This window comes from Ochotona princeps, chromosome 26, assembly GCF_030435755.1.
Source record: "Ochotona princeps isolate mOchPri1 chromosome 26, mOchPri1.hap1, whole genome shotgun sequence".
Lineage (NCBI taxonomy): Eukaryota > Metazoa > Chordata > Mammalia > Lagomorpha > Ochotonidae > Ochotona > Ochotona princeps.
In genome coordinates, this window is record NC_080857.1 from 17,037,267 (window position 1) to 17,055,578 (window position 18,312).

The 18,312-nt window shown below is 54.8% G+C and overlaps 1 protein-coding gene across 3 annotated transcripts; it reads right to left on the minus strand.

Annotated features, from left to right (window-relative positions):
* Nucleotides 1-705: 705 nt before the first annotated feature.
* VASH1 (vasohibin 1) lies at nt 706-14,337 on the minus strand. Of its 3 annotated transcripts, none has more exons than XM_004584380.2 (8): nt 14,109-14,337; nt 12,456-12,938; nt 6,867-6,955; nt 5,866-5,922; nt 4,681-4,755; nt 3,317-3,698; nt 2,270-2,382; nt 706-1,174 (listed from the first exon to the last, which is right to left on the minus strand). In XM_004584380.2, the coding sequence occupies exons 2-8, from the start codon at nt 12,810-12,812 to the stop codon at nt 1,102-1,104; spliced, it is 1,146 nt and encodes a 381-aa protein (XP_004584437.2). In that variant the 5' UTR covers nt 12,813-12,938; nt 14,109-14,337; the 3' UTR covers nt 706-1,101. The 3 variants fall into 3 exon arrangements, with proteins under 3 accessions (XP_004584437.2, XP_058511165.1, XP_058511166.1); XM_058655182.1 differs by having other exon boundaries at nt 12,456-12,941; XM_058655183.1 differs by having other exon boundaries at nt 12,456-13,698.
* Between the last annotated feature and the right edge of the window lie 3,975 nt (nt 14,338-18,312).

Genomic DNA, 18,312 nt, shown 5'->3' on the forward strand with positions numbered 1-18,312 from the left:
CACTTACACTCCCCAGTCCTTGCGCTCCACCTCTCTTCCAGAAACACATAGCACCCTAGCCCTACAGATAGATGCTTGAGCCTGTAGGTGCCTCCAATCCTGCCGACCCCTTCACACATGCTCTCACCCCCAGCTTTCTCATGTCTGGCAGGAGGTGGTGGACAGCTCTAGGTGCCAGGACCTAGGGCATAGGCATCTCTGGGTTGGTCTGCTCGCCCCAGCAAGGACTGAGCTGTGCCAGACAGGAGCAGCACAGCCTACTCCCAGCATGGCCAGGGGAAGGACTCAGGCCTGGAGGGTCCCTGGCAGTCACCCCATGCCCAGCCATTGCTCCTGGGTTGAAGCCAAGGTCTGCTTCATCCTCCTTAAGTCTTGCAGACCCTGATACAAAGCCCTCTGGCCTTCAGCAACAGGCAGATCTGCACCTGAGCAAACAGACCCAGTGTGGGGGCCTGGGAATGCTGGGCCCGTGGTTCTTCCCTGTTCCCCAGTAATCCAGCCCCAGCAAGGGGCAGTGCTGGCCACACTGCACCAGGGCCTGGGGGTCACCAGACCACAGGATTCCACCGTCGGCACAGAAGTAGCCGGTGCCAAGCTCCTGCTTTAGGGCCAAATGGACTTTTCCCAGGATGGTTCCTACCCTGCTTCCCGTACCCTGGGTTAAGATTCTGCCAGCGAAGGCAGAATCAAACAGCACTTCCCACCCACACCCCCCACCACATCCCATAGTTAGGATCAGATGCCAGGGGCAGGGCCACCAGCAGCATTGGTAACCTAGCCTCAGCCAGCTCCTGCCTGCCAGCCTCGCAGCCATCAGCAGATCCATTTGATTCATTTTCCCCTAATACTTGAAGCTTCAGTTATACAGTTCAAGATTCCAAATAAAATACTAACTGCCTCTTGGCCAGAAGTTATGGGGCTGGGCTTAGTAGGAGGGGAGCAACTTGGAGTAGTAGGGTGGGGCTCAGCTGGAGCTCACTCTTTCCACAGCCCCTGGCCCTGCCCCGTTGTAAGCCCCCCCTTCCCCATGAGTGATGCTGGTTCCAGTAGGCAGACGCTGATCTGCAGAAGCAGGGGAGGCCTGGGCTTCTGGCACCTGCCTCACACCCGGATCTGGTACCCGTTGAGGTCTGGCATGGCTTTGGGCTCCGAAGGCTTCTTCTCACCGGAGGGTCTGCAGGGAAGAGGGGAACAGAGCCAGGGTAGGGGTGGTAAGTAAGTGATCTCCTAGGCAGATGAAGGAGGAAACAGAAGTGGAAGCTGCTGCTGGCATCCCTGCTCCATTCCTGAAGGGGCCAACCACAGGGGTGGGGCTGGGGAGTAGGAATGGCTCTACAGCCCTGGCCAGCCTCCTGCAGGCAGGGGTCTCTGCTCTTACTCTCCTCTGGGGGTTAGCTCTTCTGGTGGCAGATGGTGGGAAACAGAATAAAGAAGTCTCCCTAGAGGACCCTGTTCATTGCAAAAACCTCCTAGATCAAAGTCAAGATGGATATTTCAGTGCTACTGCAAGCCTCATCCGAAAGAGGTGGCTCCTGGGAGGCAATTGCATTTAAAGCAAGAGCCAGACTCACAAGATAGGAGAAAAGTCAGAGAGGAATGGAAAGTGTTTTTTTTTTTTTTTTTTATCCTCTTTTTTCTGCCATCTAGATAAAGACAAAAGCTACAGATTTGGAGCCAGCACAATGGCCCAATCTGCTAATCCTCCACTTCCAAGTGCCAAATCCCATATGGGCACTGGTTTGTATCCTGGTTGCTCTGCTTAACATCCAGCTCCTTGCTAATGGCCTGGGAAAGCCTTGGGACCCTGCATGCACATGGGAGACCCAGAAGAAACTCCTGGCTTCTGGGTTTAGATCAGCTCAACAGCTATTTGGGCGAGTGAGCCAGTGAATAGAAAATCTTTCTCTCCTTCTTTCTGTAAATCTGATTTTCATATAAAATTAAATAAATCTTAAAAGCAAACAAACTCTCCCCCCCCATAAGAACAATAAAATCAACTACAGATGCTTAGGGCCAAGATCATGTTCAAAGCCATCTACCAAAGCTGCACTCAGCTAGTATCTGAAGATTAAACCCTTCCCTCCTTCTAGACCTTTTGTGCAGATGGAGTCTTTGGGGAGAAATTAGCACATAAACACTCGCCCTCCACAACCCCAAATCTCTTTTACAGCAGAAAAGAGAGGATGAGGGAGGGGTGAGGAAGAAGAGGAAGAATAGAAGAGGAAAGGAGAATTTCTGGGCCCCGTGCAGGTGGAAGCCCATCGCTTACCGTCTTTCACTGCGGCTGTTCCTGCGGTGAGGGCTGGACTGGCTCCGCTGTGGGGAGGAAACGTCCTTCTTCCGGTCCTTGGTGGGAGAGGGAGGGCCTGTCCCTTTGCCAATCTAGGTGGGGCAGAAAAACAAAAAACATTACCCCAGGCTGCCCCACCTTCAGCCCAGCCACCCCTGCACAGGGCCTGGGGAAACAGGTGGCATGAAGCAGAAGATGACCCGAGTTCATGGGAGACCTGGGTAGAGGTCCAGGCTGCTGGCTTTAGCCTGGTCTAACCCTGGCCCTTGTGGCCATTTTGGAAAAGTGAACCAGCAGACGGAAGAGCTCCCTCAGACCTTCCCTTTTGCTCTGCTCCTCTGCCTTGCAAATAAATACACTTTAGAAAAATGAAAAAAAATGAACGAATTATCCTTTATGCAGTACAGTCAGCTGGAGCTTTCAAAACAGGATCCCGCACACAACCATAGCCTGACCAGCCACGGCTGGGGGCTGGGCTGCTTGCAGGCAGGTGGAGGGACTATCAGCTCAGAAGAAAACAGCCTGTCTTGGGTGGGTGGGATTAGGGGCAGGAGGGAGGCAGGACAAGGGTAGTCCTGTGAATCCTTGCTAGAACCTTTCAGAGCTTGGATTCCTAGCTAGTGAGCCAACATCAGGACTTCCTGTGCTGTGAAGGCGGCTCCTGGGATTGTGGGTAAGAGTTGTGACATGACAATGCCCAGGTGGTAGCAGAGGCCCCAGCCTATACCCCAGGGGCTGAGGCATAGCGCAACAAGGTCTGACCCAGCAGCTCAACATCCGGCAGGGGAGGGAGAGAGGGGGCTCCAAGGAGGTCACCTATTCCAGGGAGAAGCCACAGTCCAGATCTGGCAGGCTCTGGAGGCCAACTCTTCCACAGCTCTGCCCACTTGTTCTAGGTCCAAATAGGCTCCTTTTAAGTTCCTCCAGGACTCCGGCTCCTGGCATCATGATCTTTTCACAACTCCACAACCCCAGGCAAAGCAAGCTCACCTATCCCCGGGCCCCACGTCCCCCCTTGCGGCTGACCTTGAGCCGCATGTCGCGGGCGTGGCGCTCCAGCTCCTTGCGGAAGTCATCTCGGCCCAGTTTCTCCACGTCCAGGACCGAGTGCTTCCAGTCGATGCGCTCCACGCTGTGCGGGTCGTGGGACACGCATTGGCCCAGCTTGACCTTGCGCAGCACGTGCCAGCAGCGGCTGTAAGCAGCCTCGTAGTCCAATACGAGCTCGCTGAGTGTGCGGAAGGCGGGCGGCTTATACATCAAGTCCTCACGCCGACTCATGCCCAGCGCGCCATAGCGGCCCCCAAAGTTCACTCCCAGCACAATGTGGCGGAAGTAGTTCCCTGAGAAGTACGTCTTGAAGCTGATGGGGAAGCGTTCCAGGGTGGGCATGCTGTTGGTGAGGTAACTGCCAGGCACCCCAGCTAAGGAAAGAACTAGGTGTGGCAGGTAGGAGGCTGGCCCCAGTCAGGGAGAGGGCGTCTCCTACAGGGAAAGGGACAACTCCTGTCCTGTTAGATAACTCCCCTGCCTCCCTTCTGACCCTAGCCTTATCTGTGCTCCTCTGCCCCCACACATGGGAAGGACTGGACTTGAGTTACTGAAGTTGAGTAACATGTGCATGGATGGCGAAGATACAGCTCTACTGCACAGGCTTGAACATTTTTGTAAGAGAGAGAGAGAGAAAGAGAGGAAGAAAGAAAGAAAGAAAGAAAGAAAGAAAGAAAGAAAGAAAGAAAGAAAGAAAGAAAGAAAGAAAGAGAGAAGGAGAGAAAGAGAGAAAGAGAGAAAGGTTGACTTAGAAAAGAAGTTTGGCTCGGGCACTGACCAGGGAGGAAGGGGAACTTGCATCCCTTCCTCCTGCAGTGGCTTCAGGCTTGTCTGCCACCCTGGCTGTCTTGCTTTTGCCCTTTGGGTGGTGGTGGTAACCAAGAAACCCTGTATCTGTGAGTGAGTGTGTGTGTGGGTGAGTGTGTGTGTGTGTTTGAGGCAGTTCTACTCCCAGGATCCTCCCCATCATCTCCACAAATCAGTGTGCCCTGGAAATGCCAACATTTAGGCAACCCGACTGCTTCTCCCAGACTGGCTCTTGGATATCAGCCTTTGTGAGTTGTGTGCCCAGATCTGGGGCTTGTGTCCATGTGGCTCAAAACAGCTGCCTGCCCATTGCTTCTCGGATTTTTGGCTAAAGTCAAGTGTAAAATACCTGCCCAGCAAGTCTGGGGCAGGTGGGGGGTTCTGCCACCACCCCAAGCTCCTCCACTTTGGGGAGGGCTCAGAGGATGACCCCGTGCAGGCGAGAGCTGGGAGAGCCCTGGCCATCCTTCAGCCCTCCCTATACAGGGCAGGAAGCCCAGCCCCAGGGAGGGCCCAGGCTGGAGGAAGGATACATTCCCAGGATCACAGCTTCCAGGCATTTGATTGGCAGAGCCTCTTTGGTCATTTCCTTGGCCAGGTCCATCAGCCTATAGGAAAGGGACCCAGAGAGCTATGAGGACAGCACCAGCCTGCAGTCTGTTCCGGTGGGGTAGGATCAGCAGGAGAGAGCAAGAAATGCTGGAAGGCCAGTGCCTTCCCATCTCCCAAGCTGCCCTCCTCTGGGGCACAAGGGGGAAGGGAAGAGAGGCAGTTACTGGCTAACTGATGGAGGCCCATTCCTGTCCCTTCCCTCTCACTTCCCACTCTTGTCTGCAACTCCAGGACTTGTTGAAGGAGAACACATTTTGGAGGCAGAACCTGGGCAGCCCTGGTCTGGGGCTTTCTATTATGGCTGTGGAGAGATGCCCAGACCAGGAAGTGGATTTTTCCCCATCAAAGCACAGTGCTGTGATAGCATGGCTCCTCCCAAGATCTTAGTAATTGGCTGTGATGGTTCCCTTCAGGGGCCCAGGTGTGGCAGAGTGGTCTGGTGGCTCCCTTGGCAGCACTTGAACTTGGAATTCAAGCCATTTTAAGAGCCTGTGCACAAGGCTCTTCACTGAATGCTATCCGAGGCCTGGGGTTAAGAATTAGCCTGGCCCCTGCCTTGGCCAGGAGCAGTTCCCAGCACACACAGCACTGCAGGGAGAATGAGAGCCAAGCTTTAGGGTTAGGGACACCGAATTCCACCCCTTGGCTTAGAGCAGGGATAACACAGGCATTTTGCTAATGAATCATTTAAAGCATTAAAACAAACAGAACAAAACAAAGCAAAAAAGCAAACGTGGAGTTGCAAAATTCCTGTTAACTTTCAAACTGGGCCCCCAATCCTGGCTGTGATATCCACTTCTCACTGTCCTCTGGTCCGTGCGTCTGGCTAAGGGTCTACCTGCATCTTTAATCCATTTGGGATGGTGCTCTGGCACTGGCAAAGCAAGCTGGGCAGGGTAGATACTGCCCCCACTTTCCTGGCTCAGAGTGGGTATCAGGCTCCCTACTCAGTAAGGAAGCCCTGTCTGTGCACCTGCTGCTGGTATGTCTGAGTCCCAGAGTGGTAGCTGCCTCTGAGCCTGGTGGTTCTGGGAGTGTGCTTGTCTGCCTGCCCCGTGGGCTTCCACTCAAAGGCCCCACCCTGGCCTGGCCTCTGCCATACTTACCCTGTCAGAGGCCTGCTCTTCTTAATTTCAAAGAACTGTGTCCCTGTGTGATTGTACCTGTGGTTTCTGGTTAAGGGCTTTCTGGCTTGGTCTGGAAAAGGTGTGGGGTCCAGCATTCCCAGGACTACAGGTTGGGCAAGGACCCCGCCCCACCCAAGTGCCTTAAGTTGCAGGCCTGCTCAAGGCCTGGTTCTCCTGGAGGGAGAGGGGGGCTTGGCAAGTACACTCCCTGCTTGAGTTCACCCTTGCTCTCTCCAAACTCCCTTTCTAGGCTGGGAGCTGAAGGGCAGGGAAGACAGGGTTGGGAGCTAGGGTTGGGAGAGAGGCCTCAGCTGGCGACTAGCTATGTCTCTCTGCAACACTTCATTTCTCATCCAGCTGCGAGGCAACAGGAACCCAGGGGAGACAGCTGGGGCTGGGACTTGGCTCTGAGGCATAGCCCTGTGGGTTGGAGGGGCTGATGGCAGGGACATCAGCTAGTCTGGACTCAGGGCAGAATCTGAAGAGGCTGGGCACACTAGCAAAAACCAGGAGAAGATTCCAGAATGTGAAAGTGACCTCCTGGGCCATCAGCATCCTTTTTCTCCCTTATGCCTCCTCCCCTCCTTAAAACCAGGATTTTAATAGCCCCAAGGGAGTTCCGCCCTCTGCTGGGGCTGCATGGATGCTGCAGAAGATCTAGGTCCATACCCCCCACCCCCAGCAGGAGGCTCTGGAGACATTTCTGGCTCTTTATCCCAACACATGGCAGGAGGAGGAAGCAGAGGATGGAGAGGCTGGAGTGGGGCCAGCACTCACCACACCAAACTCCTCTGATAACTGGGAGGGAGGGGGCAGGGCAAGCAGACTGCATGGGCTATGTCCCCCACAGTACCAGGGGACAGAAGGATGTTACATGGATGGTACTTCTGGAGCCCTGCTGATCCCTCCCCAGCTCCACCTGGCTTTAAACGTACTGCACGAGCCAGACGGTGACCATGACCCTAGACCAGAACGGATACTGCAGCTCCCTGATGTAGCGCTGCACGGCTTCCAGGCGTTCAGGGACAGGCGTAGACGGCTGGAAAGTAGGCACACTTGGTACAGGAATCTGGAAACAGAGAAAAGACTTGGGTCACTAGAGGCAGTCCAGTTTCCAGCCCTCCTGTCCACCGGCCTCCAGGGAAGCTGCATCTTGGGGAAGGGGCAGCTGCTGGGAACCTCTTTCTCTGGCAGCCCCACCTGCTGGAGACTCCTGGCAGCGCCCCCTCCCAACTCTTCCCTGCCAGCACAAGGCAGCATGTCTAATTTGGAACTCATGTTGACATTCCAATTTTATGTTTCTTCAATAATTTTAGAAAAACATAGGCTGATTCATAGACTGTTTTGAATTGTTAAGTATTCGTTAGCTTCAAGACCTAGCAAAAACGTCTGTTTTGGGCTAAGATCATTTGGGTTTAGGTTCTGCTGAGGTTTAGGTGCTAAATAGAAACTTCTTCAACAGGATGCCCCACCCTCTCAGAGTGGCATCCCAGACTAGGGGATTGGTCAGTGGCAGCAGGTTGGGGGGGACACACTGGGGGACAGGCCTTGATGTGCTGTATTTCTGGGTCCTTACTGTTTTGCCGGGGTCCCACAGAAGCACAGGGGCCTCGGGGGTGGGGGGCTTCTTCAATTTCTCCCTCTGCTACCAGCTTCACATCTGGGCAGTACAAGGTACCTGGGCAACCAGACAGCCCTTCTGATCAGCACGATCTCTAGCACTGAGCCAAGTGAAGGAGCAGGTGGGTGTGTCAAGCAGGTCTCCTCACCTCCCCAGGTACCTGGGAGTCTCCAGGTGTGGTTGCCAGGCTGCTGTAAGCCAGGTCAGGATCAGTAGGTGCCATGGCTGTCCATCACCTCTAGGCCACCTCTAAGTTGGGCCCATTCTCCATCAGGGGAAGCCCATACCCTGGCAGCTCTGGTTGAGGCTGAAGGGTACAGGAGATGCGCTGACTAGGGGGTCTTCTGGGGACCCCAGTTCAGAACAGAATTCCTGAGTGGAAGAACCAGACTTCCAAGGAGAAGGCCCACCCCTGTGGGCTTCTTGCTCTGCTGCCCCAAGCACAGCTGGTCCCAGGCAGTCTCAGATTCCCACCTGAGAAGTCCTGCCCTGTCTTCACTCCAAGGCCTCCACCTGATGGGCCAAGGCCACAGGGAGGCTGCTCACCTGGCTACAGAGTCTGAGCAGATAGGGGTGTGAGCTGAAGGGGTACGCCTGGACAGGGAGGGGCGAAGTGAGAGAACTGAGTCTTCCCCTCCAGTCCTTGTGGGTCACTTGGCCGTGGTGGGGCAATGGGATGCGCTGCTTAGGTCATGTGGCCACAGTGGCAGGCAGGAAGTGATACTCAGTTTATCTTGGCACACTAGCGCCTGGGTTGCTGCTGACAGCACGGGACATGGACAGTGTCCACAGATGCTTCCTCACTCTAAAGGGCTGAGAGGCTGGAGGGAGGAACCCCTGGCCCCCTGCTGACAGCTGCATGAACTTCCCCTCCTGGCTGCCTTCACTGTCCCCTCCCTCCTTCCTGGACAGCCAGCAGCTGACCTCAGTCTGGAGGAAGCCATTTCCCCTTTCACATGTTCCTCCCTGCCTCCCTAAAAGGGTGCCACCACTTAGGGCCCCCAGCAGGATGAAAGTCTGGGGTGGGGGCCCTCCACTTCCTAGCCAACCACCTTGCATACAGTGGGCTTTGCGTCTCTCCACGGACCAGACCTCCTCTAGGTTAGGGAGTTGGGAGGTGGGGTCTTAGGGAGGAATTAGAGTCAGATTACTTAGTACTTTACTATATTCAGCACCACTGCATACCCATGTGGCACCTGATCCACTCAGGTGGCTGTCCCTGCAAGGCAGGGTTGTCCCTACTAATTAGCTGGAGATCCAGCGGCTTCAAAGCAGAACTCCAGATTAAAGGTTGCAAGGGTACCCTCTGGTGAGAAACTCCTCATGAGCCAGGCTTGGGCCGGGCAGGACCCACACAGCAGCAGCATCTGTCATCTGGACAAAGGACCCAGGAATTGGCTGTTTCCAGAGCTGGAAGAGCCAAAAACACCCTTGGCTCACCATAGCAAGCCCTTGCAGGCCACCCTTACCACAGTTAACCCAGAAGTGGCTGATTACCCAGTGCCTGGTATTGCGTGCGGGACTCCACTGCAGGCACTGCTACCTTCTTCATGAAAACTCTTTGTCAGCATAGACTCATTCACACAAGCACAATGAACAGAGATTCTAAGGGCTGCGTTGTGGCATAGTTGTTGAAGTTACAGCCTGCCATGCTGGCAGCATCACATATGAACCCCTATTCTAGTCCCGGCTGCTCCATTTCTGATCCAGCTCTCAGCTAATGCACCTGGGAAAGCAGCAGAAGATGGCCCAATTGCTTGGACTCCTGCCCACCATACCGGAGACCCAGACAGAGTTCCTGGCTCCTGGCTTCAGCCTGGGCCCAGCCCAGTCCATTGCTGCCATTTGGGAGTCAACTAGCAAATGGAAAATCTATCACTCTGCTTTTCAAATAAGTAAATCCATAAAAACAAATGATCAGGCCTATTTTAGGCATTTGCCCTCCAGTTATCACCTCTAAAACAGAAGCCAGAAAAAACTTCCTCACTGTTGAGGTGTGGGTTTAGATGGGAATCCAATGGAGTCAAGTGACACCAGCTACTCAGATCTCCTTGGGACAGCTCCTTGTCCACTGCCCAGGCCAAGGGGGATCCTTGCTCCAGGATACTGAGAACCCTGAGTTCTATAAGATGTTCTCACTAGTGAAGTCCACTTCAGTCTAGCACAGTTAAGAAGGCTTTGGGGAATGGGAGGAGCCTGTGGTTGAACATGTGCCAGGGGGTAAATGACATTTAGCACCGAGCAGTACCCTTCAGTTCCCACGTGGGACACTTGTAGTCTGATGACCTGTCTCAGGGAAGCGTCTGAGCATCATTGTACCTCAGTGTATCATCTTTAAAATAGAACCCATAACTAACCTTGCTGTATCTATCTGAATAGGGTGGGGCACTTGGCAAAGGCCCAGCTCCTGTCCACTGTCACTCATGCCCCAAGATGGCAGGCAGCATACACTGGCCCCACAGTGTGACCCTTTTAGATGAGTTGTGCAGACATCTATCCTGCGGGTGCCCCCTGGCCAAAAGCCAGCTGGTCCCAGTGGTAAGGGACTGCTAAGCTTTCAACGGCGCTGACAGCTTGAAACGTCGAGAGATGCCTGCTGGGAAATGGAAGCTGTGATGGACTGGAGATTTCTTCAGACAGTTGTCCTTTAACATGCGGTCACAGCCTTGGACATTCCTGCCGGTGCCTCGCAGTATCCCTCTGCAGCGGGCTGTTACCCCCATTTTACAGCAGAGTCAACAGAGGCACAGAAGTTGCATACCTTGCTCACAGTGGTAGGTATGGGAGGAAGGTGCATCTGACCCCAGACTACTTTCCTTTTGTAATGCCACCCTTTGGATCCTGAGCTCACCCCACCTGCAGGTGCCAGGCCAGTGACCAGAAAAGGCATGCTAAGCAGGTCAATGGCAGGGGTTGTGCCAGACTGCGGGAGGCGTAACACTCCCCAGTCCTAGCCATCAGCTGCCATGCGGGACTGCCGTGTCTGTGTTCCCAGGTCTTTTCACACTCATGCCAGAAGTCTGGAAGCTTCATGGGAGAAATCTCCCAATTTTACATTTTAGCTCATGTGGCCTTTAGAAACACTGCGCAGTGCCAACAGAACACTTCCTGAAGACACCATGGTGACGTCCACGGAGTCTGTCCAGCTGCAATTGCAGGGCCACTCTGGAGCCCAGTGTTGCTTACTCTGCAGCTGCCAGGCCAACATCCTAACACAGCGGCCCTCCTGCAAGGTCTCCAGGGCCTCCAGGATCTAACTCTTCTGCTTTGGACGAAGTGCAGGAAGACCCTCCCACAGACTATGTTTCTGAGATGATTGGGAAGTTTCAAATTTTCCTAAACCTCTCACAAAAATCCCCTTCCCTTCCACACTGACAGGGGCCAAGGTGACTAATTAGTCCCCAGGAGTGGTGACAGCTGTGTGTGAAACCATGCCCTAGCTCCCATGGCCTGCTTTGGGCAGAAGTAAGATGGCTGAAGTTCCACCAGCTTCACCCTGGCTGGTTCAGTGGCAGAAGCATGGCTCTCAGGCCCAGTGGGCACAAAGGCTGTCAGTGAGACCTGGCATCCCCTCGTGTTGAAGGACATGAAAGATGGTAATGGACAGCCAGTCCCCAGGGCTGGTTTGGGATGCTGTACTCTTCCCCCACCATCAATCCACTTAGCAGATGACAAAGCTGTGGTTCATGTAGGTCCAACAGGTTTGCCTCAGGCTGGGTAGACTGGCAAACCATCCCAGAAGCAACATCACAGTTGCTGCAACAGTTTCTCTTTCAGGAATTCACCCAGAGGAAATAGTCAGAGATGGACCCCAAAGTTCAAGTTTCAGAGTATCCACCACAGGGTGAAAGATAAGATACTGGAAATAACGTCCAACCAGAGGGAAGTAACTGAATAAACAGCAAGTCTGTCCTCAGGACAGTCAGTCAACCATTCAGAATCAATCTATTTCTTTGAGCAGTAGCTCATAATTTGAGCTACATCTTTGAGCATTAGTAGCATCATTTGAGCAGTAGTAGCTTAAATTCCAAACTCTGGCACTCACTGGAGATATTTGATTTACAGCTCTATTAAAAACACAGCAGGCCATCCGTCCCCTGCCTCACCCACTCACTGCCACTCTCCCTCGTCCCCATCCTCCCTGGGTTGGGCAGGCAGGACTCAGCACTGGGCTGTGCTTTGGGGGGATGGGATTTCAGGCCTCTGCACTTGGGAGAACATTTCATTAGTTTTAATGTTTCTTAAAAAAAAAAATCCTGGGCATTTATTTCCACAAAGCACAGAAGTCTCCAACTGGGCAAACATACATAAGTGCCTGTTCAGTGCCAGGCACCCAGGAGACCTGGAGAAGACAAAGATGAATGAGATGCAGCCTCTGCCCTCATGGGTGATAAAACTGAAGGGCAGCGACTGTGGCAGAGCCCCAGGCCAACACAGAAAAATAATTTGACTTCATGCCTCATCCCTGACCCCAATTCTAGTGTCCGGCAGGGCAGAGAAGATACAGTCCAAACCCCTGGTCTCAGGACCTGGCTCTACCACTTCCTAGAACTCCTATTCGAGTTATCAGCTCTCCCATCTGTAAAATGGACACTCCACCTGCACTGACTTACCAAGGCTGTTAGGAGAGCTGGGAGAGAAACGGCATGGAAAATGTATATACATTTTTTTCTGACTTGGAAACCCTGTATTCCCTCACGAGTCATTGGGTCGCAGTTCTGCTCAGCGTTATCAGCCCCAGAAGGCACCGTGCTTGCTCATGTCTCTGCTGCCTGGCGCCCGAAACCAGCAAGGGTCAGGAGTCCCTCTCCACAGGTGTCTTTAACACCTTCCCCAGCACCCCAGAGGACGCTGTGCTTTTGTGATCTCAGCCCCACCTCCCGTCGCCAACGCCCCAGATGGTCCTGACACCCCCTTCTACCCCTCACCCCCAAGCCGCAAGCCTCACCTTGGGCAGGTCCGTGGCCCCGCGGATGCGCTGCGCCACCTTCTCTCCATCGGGATGGATCTTGGCCACGTGCTTCCACATCCTTTCCCAGGTGGCCTCGTCCACGGGCAGCCCACCCCGGTTGACGAAGAAAGGGACGCCTCCATCTCGCAGGTCCTCTTCCCCCTCCTCCTCCAGGTCCTCATCTCTCTGGGCGGAGGCCCCTTCGCTGGTCTCCAAGCTTAGGGCTCCCACGGAAGAGGCGGCAGCGGCTGCAGCTGCAGGTGGGGCCGTGCCCCCGCTACTGCTGCTGCCACCCCCGGCTGCTTTCTTCCCCCCGGGCATCCCTGAATCCTTGACAGGAGTGGGAGGAGACATGAGGAGGAGGCGGGAAAATCGGGTGGCTCACAGGAGACCTCCCACACACCGGCTGCGAGGACACCACATGGCCAGAGTGCAGAGCGCCTTTAAGAAGCCAGGGCGTGGCTCCTGTACAATGAAATACTACTGGAGAAGAAAAAGAAAAAAAAAATCAGTGCCACTGAGTGAAGTGGGGCGTCGAGGGTGGGTTGTGGGGGTCAACCAGAGACACTTTGCCTTGTTTGAAGGCAGGGATAATGAGAACAGCTCCCGACTTGGCGGTCTTCACAAAGCACCCCCATTTGGCAGGGATAACAATGCCGGCCAGCGCTCGGAGGGAAGCTGCGGCCACAAGGCTCAGACCACTCTAGACCGTGCGGGGAGGCTCCAATCGATCCGGGAGCCCCGATGGCGCGGGGACCCGAGACTAGACCCGGAGCCACGACTCGGGGGCAGCGGGGAGGGGGCGCGCTCCGAGGCGCGCATTCCACGCCCCGCGGCGACTCCCGGCACAAAGTGGGCTTTGTCTCGGCCCCGTCACCCCTCGCCCCCGGGGAAGCAGCAGCTGGAGCCACCCCCGGCAGGGAGAAGGACGCGGCGGCGAGGCGGAGGCAGGGAATTTCGAGGCCTTGCGGTCCGGAGCTGAGCGCGTCTCAGCGGGCGGACGGCGGGCACAGGGTGTCACTCTGCGCCGGCTGAGCCATCGCCGTGCGCGGGTCCCACACCGGGGCCCGGGGCTCGACAGGAACCGCCCGGGCGGTGCGCAGGGGCCGGGCTGAGGTCACCGAACGGTGGACTCCGGCCGCGGGGTAGCTATTCCCGACCGGCTGCAGCATGGGCGGTGGCGCGGGCAAAGGATGCTCCGTGGGGCTGTGCGCGCGGGCTCCCGCGGCCCGGTGGAGGGCTGGAGGGAGAATGGCCGGGCGTGCAGGGCCAGCCCTCAGGCTTCGCGAGGTCACGGCAGATGGATGCAGCTGGCAGCGAGCGCCAACGCCCGGGCGAACCCCGCGGCGCGGGCCCCGGGGGAGCAGCCCGCGATGGAGGCGCGCACGGGTCGATCGTGGCGCGCACCGGCCGATCCCCGCTCGGGGACGCTGCGGCCTTCCCCTAGCCGCCCCAGGGCCCTGCCGCTGCCAGCCGAGTCCCCTGCCCGCCTGTCGCCCACCCAGCTCCACTCCGGCCCGCGCCGCCGCGCATGCGCCCGGTCCCCCCCTTAAAGGGCCAGCGCCTTCCCACCAGGTCCCGGTGCTCCCGCAGCCCTCCCGCCGCCCCAAGGGATCCACAGGGAGCGGGAGGCATAGGGTCCTGGCTTACCTCCGTTTGAGGGCGCGGCGGGGCAGAAGGAATCGTGTGCGATCGGACAAAGAGTAAACTCCAGGGAGCTTCCTGGCTGGAAGGGAATGCCTGTGCTCGGGACTTTCCCTGCAGGAGGTGGAGTCCCTCGCAGGGGTCCAGGGCTTGGGTGGAAGCCAGCACTCTGGCCCGGAAGACCCGGGTTTCGTTGTGGGAAGTTCAGCCTATCACTTCCCTCCCGAGGCAATGGTGTCCCCTCTCGACCGTAGAGGTCCCGCTGGGTGGCCGCGGAGTACCTCCGGGAGCTCACTGTTCGGGAAGGCCGTCCGGGGTGGGGAGGAGGAGGGAAGGGGCGGGAGGAGTGTCACTACTCTGGGGCCGAAAGGGTTGACAGCACCCCGTGGCTCCCTGTGGCTGTTCTGGTGGAAGTTGGGTGTGAGGCTTCAGTTCCTAGTCTGCCTTGACCGGGAGGGAGGGCTCTGCGGGGTCGTAGGCGGCAGTCGCCAAGGGAGTGGGAGGCGGTGGAGGGGAGCCGGGAGGACTTGGGGGAAGGGAAAGAAACTGTTGCTCGTGGACCCTGGGCTTTGTAGACTCAACTCTCCTGCCTGCCTCCCTCCCTCCCTCATTCAGTTATGGGAAAAGCGTCTAGCAGAAGCGAAGAACTTAATTAGAAATGGGAGTTAGCTGTGTGCTTGAAGTTACTGTGAAGAACAGCCTCCCTGGGAACGCAGATTCCTCGGGTCCCAGTGGGCACATTCCCGTTCCTTAGATTTGCCCACACGGTTCTGTTTTCCGTTACTTGCAAAGAGTTTGAAAATTCAGGCTTTCATACACACATGGGAATGGGAGGTGGGAACTGAGGGCAGGTGAGATTTATCTTCCATCTACTGGTTCGCTGCCCAAATGGGCCAAGTTGGGAGCCTGGAAATTCATCCAAGTCTCTGCCGTGGACAGCAGGAACCCTAGTACTTGGGGCATTATCTGCTGGCTCCCAGGCTCAGGTGCCTTAGGGGCACCAGAAGTCCAGGAGCTGGAAGTGGTATGGGCTCTGGTATGGGATGCTGCTTCCCAAATCAGAAAATTTTCTTTCTTTCTTTCTTTCTGTCTTTCTCTTTCTTCCTTTCCTTTCCTTTCCTTCCTTCCTTCCTTCCTTCCTTCCTTCCTTTCTCTTTCTTTCTTCCTTTCTTCCAAGATTTATTTTTAAAAATTCTTTGAAAGCCAGAGTTACAGAAAAGCAAAGATGGAGAAACACAGAAACATCTTCCATCAAGGCCCAGCATAATGGCCTAGTGCCTAAAGTCCTCGCCATGAATGTGCCAGGATCCCATGGGGTGCCAGCTCTAATCCTGGCATCCTGCTTCCCATCTAGCTCCCTGCTTGGGAAAGCAGTTGAAGACGGCCCAAAAGCCTGGGGACCCTGCGCCTGCGTGGGAGACCTGGAAGAAGCTCCTGGATTCTGGCTTCAGACTGGCTCAGTTGCAGCCATCACGGTCACTTGGGGAGTGAATCATTGGACAGATTTTCCTCTCTGTCTATCTGACTTTGCAAATAAATAAACAAATAAATAAATCTTTAAAAAAAAAAAAAAGGAAACATCTTCCATCCACTATTTTCTTTCCCAAATGGCTGCAAAACTGGAACTGTACCTAGGCCAGGTGGAAGCCTGGAGCCAGATGGACTCTTATGTGGGTGCAGGGGCCCAAGCACTTGGGCTGACCTTGGCTGCTTCCCCAGGTACATTAGCAGGGACCCAGATGGGAAGCAGAGCAGCCAGGACCAGCGCCCATTCGGGATGATGGCATCACAGGTGGCAGTGTTATCTGATATGGTATAATGCCAGCGCACTGTGTTTCTTGACCAGCAGAGCTTTCTGGGCTGGGGCCGGGACCTTGAGGGGTCTCCTGAGGTACTCAGGGCCTCCCTGTCTATAAAGTTGTTTTCTGGCCTCGGAACTTTCTGGATCCCAAGTGCACTAGCCGCCAGGGTGAGAAACCAAGGGAGCTCAGGGATGGGGAGGTCCTAGGAGTCAAGAAAATGATGTAAGCTTGAATTCTGAAGCTCACCAAGGTGAAGAGAAACAGACCAGAGAAAGCCATCAGGTCTAGGGGCCAGCATTGTAGCTGCCTGGGATGTCACAGGCCACATGAACACCAGTTCAAGTCCTGGCTGCTCCACTTCCAATCCAGCTCCCTGCTAATGTGGCTGGGACAGCAGCAGGAGGTTACTGGAGTCCTCAAGCCACGTGGGAAACCTGGGTGGAGTTTGAGGCCTTTGGTTTCGACCTGGCCTGTACCCTGCTGTTGGAGCCACTTGAGGAATGAACCAACAGGTGGAAGATCTCTTTCATCTGTCCCTCTCTGTAACCCTGCCTTTCAAATAATAAGTCTTTAAAAGAGGAAAAACCAGTAGGTCTCAGCAATTGCAACCTTCCTACCATAAACACAGGGAAGGCGAGTGCCTGCAAGGCCCCAGGCTCCCACAGCTGGTGTGGAGCCGAGCGGCCAGGCCCACCCTTGGTTTTCACCTTGCACTTCATCGCTGGTGTTAGCCAGGTGGTGGTGATGGATTGAAAGCACACTTGCACATTCTCCCAGAGGAAGGAATCATTCCCTTCCCATGAATGTGGGCTGCACTTACGCCTTTGTTTCTGATGGGTAATGGAAGCAAGGCAGCAAGGCTTCTAAAGTAACAGCGTGGGGCAGGGGTGGGGGCTCTCTCAGCTGCCACATTGGGAGGAAATGCAGGCCACGTGCAGTGGCTGCAGAGGGGTGCTTGGCTGATGTCACCCAGGAGGTGTCTGTCGACAGTCAGGCCCGAGCACCTGATGGGTGATGGCTGAGGCTGCAGGTGACTCCAGCACCTCCTCTTTTGACTCTGACATGGATGGGGAGCCCAGACACATGGCAGCCTTCCTGAGCCGGAGAGATGAAGAGCTACACTGCTTTTTTGAGTTGGTGAATTTCAGTGTCACTCCTTCTGTGGCTTTTCGGAAATGATGAATGGTAAACTAGACTTAAGGTATTCACCTAGACGACGAACACTTCCTGAGCACTCCCTGGTGTGTCAGGCTTTGCTCCAGGTGCCAGGATAATGGAGTGAGGAAGAGGAGTGGCAGTCTTTCTCTAGTTGGTCTTATGAGCTATTTGTTGAAGAGACAGTTAGACGTGATTCCCTTAATGTTCCCTGCCAGAGGCTTAGGATGGGTAGTTAGGCAATTGCATTATTTTTTTTAAAAAGATTTATTTTGTTTTTATTGCAAAGTCAGATGTACAGAGGAGGAAAGACAGTGAAGAAGATCTTCCATCCAAAGATTCACTCCTCAAGTGACCACAGTGGTCGGTGCTGCATTGATCCAAAGCCAGGAGCTAGGAACTTCTTCCAGGTCTCCCACATGGGTGCAGGGTCCCAAGGCTTTGGGCCATCCTTGACTGCTTTCCCAGGCCATAGGCAGGGAGCTGGATGGGAAGCAGGGTGCTGGGATTAGAACTGTCACCCATATGGGATCCTGGCACATTCATGGCAAGGACTTTAGGCACTAGGCCACGGCACCAGGTCTAGGAATTGCATTCTTAAAGCAACTTCCAGTCAGGTGGGGATGTGGGAAAGAATAAGTGAGTCTGGTACCAGACCAGTAGAATCCAGGCTAGAAAATATTCTAGAATGTGTGGATATGAGTAGGAGGAAATATGAATCAGGCAAAGGGGCATGCAACCAGATTAGACAGTGATAGGGCTGTGTTTAAATTAGTCTCATTTCAGGCTAAGTGTCTTGACTGATGTGGTACAGTTTGTGAAGTGGGCTCAGTCCTTGGTCCTTCATCATGCCTTCCTCGGCACACATACCTGTGCCCTGGGAACACCACCGCTAACAGACACTTGCGTAACTATGTGGCACAGAGCTTTTTTGACTATTACCATCTTGTTGTCTTTGTAAATCTCAACCCACTGCACCACAAAGCTATCTCCCCTCTGCACTTACTCTTTCTTGGGCCAGGCCAAAGGCAGGATTAAGGAGCTTCATCTGGGTCTCCCATGTGAATGACAGGGGTCCAAACACTGAGGCCATCATCTGCTGCTTTTCCCAGGCCATTAGCAGGGAGTTGAATCAGAAGTGAGCAGCCAGGACATGAGCTAGTTCTCATACGGGATACCAGTATCTCAGGCAGTGGCTCTCCCTTCTATATCCCTGAGATGGCTCAAGCAATGTCTTCAGTGCTGTGCCAGCT

Excerpts from the sequence above, each read along its gene's own strand:
- VASH1 (XM_004584380.2), bottom strand. The coding sequence starts at position 12,812 with ATGTCTCCTCCCACTCCTGTCAAGGATTCAGGGATGCCCGGGGGGAAG. Across the intron at positions 6,956-12,455 it reads GGGCCACGGACCTGCCCAAG|ATTCCTGTACCAAGTGTGCC; the intron begins GTGAGGCTTGCG and ends CTCTGTTTCCAG. Across the intron at positions 4,756-5,865 it reads AAGAGCAGGCCTCTGACAGG|GCTGATGGACCTGGCCAAGG; the intron begins GTAAGTATGGCA and ends CCTTTCCTATAG.